Source organism: Cucumis melo, chromosome 3 (genome assembly GCF_025177605.1).
Source record: "Cucumis melo cultivar AY chromosome 3, USDA_Cmelo_AY_1.0, whole genome shotgun sequence".
Taxonomy (NCBI): Eukaryota; Viridiplantae; Streptophyta; class Magnoliopsida; order Cucurbitales; family Cucurbitaceae; genus Cucumis; species Cucumis melo.
Window position 1 is genome coordinate 4131833 of NC_066859.1, and position 4751 is coordinate 4136583.

General features: G+C 31.2%; 1 protein-coding gene across 1 annotated transcript; it reads right to left on the minus strand.

Annotated features, from left to right (window-relative positions):
* Positions 1 to 1469: 1469 nt before the first annotated feature.
* LOC103485606 (ethylene-responsive transcription factor ABR1-like) lies at positions 1470 to 3724 on the minus strand. The gene is made up of 2 exons (XM_008443279.3): positions 2721 to 3724; positions 1470 to 2338 (listed from the first exon to the last, which is right to left on the minus strand). The coding sequence occupies exons 1-2, from the start codon at positions 3190 to 3192 to the stop codon at positions 1638 to 1640; spliced, it is 1173 nt and encodes a 390-aa protein (XP_008441501.2). The 5' UTR covers positions 3193 to 3724; the 3' UTR covers positions 1470 to 1637.
* Between the last annotated feature and the right edge of the window lie 1027 nt (positions 3725 to 4751).

The window sequence follows — 4751 nt, forward strand, 5'->3', positions numbered from 1 at the left end:
ATTAAATTCCATTTCTTATTCTAATTCATTGCAATACACTACACAAAGCTCAACATTGAATCTACTAAATCCAATAATTTTAATTCAAAACAATAAAATAAATATAAATTCAACCCACAAAAAATTTGTAGAATTATCCCAAGCTCAAGCTACACTTAAACTCCAAGTAAAACAAGTAGGCACACGCATGCATTTCAACAAAATAAAAAATATCAGTCTTAAAGCTTTGTTTGATTGGCTTAATATAGTGCGATCAAATCGAAATAACCATAGTTGCATTCAACGATCCAACACACTCTATAGTCTTGACCGTTGAAAATAACTTTGATGTTGCAAGTATTATACATAAGTAACCAATGAGTGTAAGAATATTATAAATAGTCCTAATTGACAATCTAAACAAAAAATAATTATTATTTTTCGATAATAGCTTTAATCTAATTAACTTCTTGTGTATTTAGCATAATTATAAATTTTTTGTGCAAATCTAAACATGGATGCATGTCAACTTATAAATTGAGACAAACTTGAGAAAAACGAATTGAAATTCTAGTACACCAAAATCTCGAAGTAAGAACGAAAAAAACTATATACATATTATAAGCCAATATTTGAATATAATTTTGTTCTTATTTCAATTATTAATAGGAAATATACTGAATTAAAAGGCAACTTGATAATACCATTGACAAAGAACCGTCCAAGAAAATTTAGAAAGAAAGTTGTAATAATATCATCAATCATTTTCATACATTATTACATAGTTGACCAAAAATATAAATGTGTATACATATATAATATATATATATATATACCAACAACAAGAATATTATCACATACATTGAATAACATGTGTATGATTTTGTAATTTTTTCTCTCCCTTTTTGAATAAAATTTCAAACAACTAATGAACGAGAGAATTAATCTTATTGTTTACAGTATTAAAAGAAGGAACACAGTTATTAATAATAATAATAATTAAAGGGAATGTATGTTTTATTTCATTTCATTAATTATAAAGAAGACTTGCAAGTTACGAAATAATAAAAATAATTAAGTTAAGTTTTTTCTTTAATGAGAGGCTGGCTTCAACTAGATATGGAAAAAATTACCTATTAGATTAAATTTTGCTAACATATCCCAATTAATATAAGAATCTTCTACCAATTTCTATATTACAATTTCAATTTCAATTTCTTATTTTATCGTAAAAAATTTCAAATGTATATGATACTCTCAACTAACATAAAATATATATTTATATTAATATCGGAGAGGTACATAGCTCATATTTTCTAATGACCTAATGTGTCTAGGAAACATATATATATGTATATATATTCATTAATTAAAAAAGAAACGTCACAAACAATTGAACCTTCAATGTTATGAAATAATGCCATAATGTGGCCTTGAAGAGTGAAGAAAATTTCGTGTTCATCATACGATAATTAAAAAAAAAAAAAACATGCAAAACTTAGAATAAAGAAATTTAATTTTTGTAGGGAAAAAATGAAAAAGAAAAACTATCATCTCTCTAAGAACTGAAAAATGGATGGACAAACTCTCGAGCAAAAAAAACAAAAATAAAAATGCTTTTATTTTACTAATGAAAATGGGAAAAAAAAAATGTATAATCAACCGGACGACGAAGAAGGATATTGGCCGCCGGAATCATCCCATGACGTAGCCGGAAAGTAATCGGAGCCACCCTGATTTTGATTATGCGGCGACGGTCGGAAAATCCCCATTTGCTGCTGTTGCAGCGTCGGATTGAAAAAAACAGAATTCGAAACAGAGGACATTGACGGTGCCGGAGCAGGCGACGACGAGGATTCAAATGGAGGCAACTGCGCATTATAGAACATTTGTTGCAGTAAACTCGAAGGCTGCCGGAGAATATCGCCGGAGTTCTGAAGCAAATTGGAATATTCAATGTAATCTCGGTAATTTTGGCTCTGAAACGCCGCTGTCGGCTGCGGAGCAATTTGGGGCAGCGCGGCGGAAGGAACGGCGGCCGGTTGCGGCGGATGAATTAATCTGACATTTTCAGGGAAATTTAGTTTTGCTCTATTTCCTCTGAATCTGAGGGCTGCTTCGTCGTAGGCTCGGGCGGCGGCCTCTGCCGTGTCGAAAGTGCCGAGCCAAACTCTCGCCGCCTTATGTGGGTCGCGAATCTCCGCCGCCCATTTCCCCCACGGACGTTGTCGTACTCCTCTGTATCGTCGTCTTCTCTCGCCGATAACTACCGCGTCGTTGGATGTCAACGACGAGGGTGCAAAGGCGGCGGCGGGATTTGAAACCGCGGTGTGCGGTGGAGGTGGAACTTCTTCTTTGACTAGAGACAAATGGAAGTAATTAACAATGTGAACAAAAAATTTAATACCCAAAAGGGAAATAAAATTGAAATATTTTGTACTGTTATATTGCTGCTTATTAGATAATATTACAAACCCAAATTAAGATGAACTTTCACTTGATATATCAATGCTTCAAATGCTTAATTATGGAGGCTTGTCTAAAAAGAAAGGTTGATTATCTCTTGTTGTAATTATTTATTATGTTAATAAGTTAATAACATTAACATTATTTTGGGAATTCAATATAGGTTATGAAAACTAAAACACATTATTAAAAAAAAAGGGTAAAAAAAGACAAATTAGGAAACTTGAAAAGAAAAGTGGAATGTAATGTAGTGGTTGGAATATGGGGATACGAACCTGGAGCATTGGAAGATTGTCCTTGTTGAGAATGAGAAAAATGATCTTCAAAACCCCTAAAACTAAAACCTCTCGAAACAGAATCAAAATCATGCTGTGTTTCAACACTAATTTCTTCTTCACGCATTCGTTTTTGCCCAACCCAGTAACTCATCCCCGGAACATACCTCCGTTCCGAACCCGATGCCGATGAAGAGGAAGAAACAAAACCCTGCCCCCCGCCGTAGCTCCAATCGGGAGCCGCCTGCCCAGACATTACGTTAGTTAACGTAGACACAATTGTGGAAAATTCTCCAACGCCAGAGGTATAGTCGCCGTCATCACGTTGACCATATAATAATCTATGAGGGTCGTCGCTGCTGCTGCTTCCGCCGCCACCAGTGTCACCGTCTCCATCTCCGGCGCCGCCACTTGGAAATTGTGCCAAGTCACTTCCAATTCCTCGCCGATTCGCCACCTTCAAGGAGCACATACAAATTCTTCCCTTAAAATCGAAAACCTAAGAAAGAAAAAGGGGGGAAAAACAGAGGGTTCTTTTTTTTTTTTTTTTTTTTTTTTTTATAAATAAAAGAATTTGAATTTGAATCGGAGATTTTAAAGAGAAAGTGGAAAAATTGGGGATTTTTAAAAACAGGAAGGGAGCCGAAATACGAACAGTGGAAGTCTCTGTTTTTAAGAATTAGGATTTGAGATTTTTGGAATGATTAGTAATAACCTTAAATCAATAATCCAAAAGAACGAAAGAAAAAAAAAAAAAAAGATTTTTTGGAGATGGGGACTAAACAATTTTTCTTTTTTTTTTTTTTTTAAATTTTGAATATTTGAAGTTTCTTTTGACTGATTAAAACAGGGGATGCAATATTTTGGATATGAATTAAATAATTGTCGGTCATATTCGTTGTTTTTTTTTAAGAGAGATTGAGAGAATTCATATTGGAATTGTTCTCTCATTTTGCCGACTGAAGAATGTCCCAACCTTTTTCTATTTTCTCTTCTTTCTTTTTTTTTTTTTTTTTTTTTTTTTTTATTTCTTTTGTATTTTAATTTTATGGAACTCCTGTTTATATCTTTCCCTAAATAAGACATAATTTATTGCTTCAACAAAAAGAAAAGAAAAAAAAGAAGTTGAATGTATTGGTTGCTTAATTATTGATGGATGGATTATTCATTATTCCAAAATAAAATTAGATGGAGGAAATTAAGGACAATTAATCTATATGGAAGGTGGGATTAAAATTAGAAGATTGTGTGTATGCTATAATGAACAATTTAGTGATATATTTAATTAAAAAATTTCTATCATGATTTATTTTAAGAGCTTTTTATAAAAAAAAAAATAGAAAGAAAACAAACAAACTCCTTGTAAATATTTTGTTGAATTTTTTATTTTTGATAATTTTTCTTAAATTTAATTGCTTTCTTTTTTTCAAAATAAATAACGAAAGAATTTCACATAAGATTTCTCAGAGAATTCCACCATAAACTCCTTGAAAGAATTCATGTGGATGAAGAATGAAATGGGAAGCAAGGAGGGAGATGGAAAATGACATCCCCAACTCACACCACAATATCTCTATGTGCAGGCGATTATATTACTCATTATACTTATTGACATAATTAGAGTATTTTTAGGAAATATTATTCTTAGAAAATATTATATTATTCTTGTATATTCTTTCCTTTAGTGTGTTTTAATATGGTTATATATAGGGCTGTAATCTGTCATTATTATCAATGAATCATCAATGAAATACTGATATTCCATACAATCTAACAATACTAACTCAATAAAAACATAATTACGAGTATATGTTACGATTTTTTTTAATTTTTTTTGGTAGATTTTCAAATGAAAAAATTATCAAAATATTTACGTTTAATAGAAAAATCAAGTATAAAAAATTTTATCGTGTAAATAGTTTGTCAATTTTTTGTAAGAGCCGTATTCAAATTTCAAATTTAAATTTAAAAAACTAAAAATATACATAGAAGTTTTGACCCATTTGTTTTTTATTTTTGAATTTCAAATTC

What these genes read in the sequence shown, in the direction of transcription:
- LOC103485606 (XM_008443279.3), bottom strand. Translation starts at nt 3,192, where the DNA reads ATGTGCTCCTTGAAGGTGGCGAATCGGCGAGGAATTGGAAGTGACTTG. An exon ending in ACAATCTTCCAATGCTCCAG is followed by an intron (nt 2,339 to 2,720) that starts GTTCGTATCCCC and finishes ATTTGTCTCTAG; the next exon opens with TCAAAGAAGAAGTTCCACCT.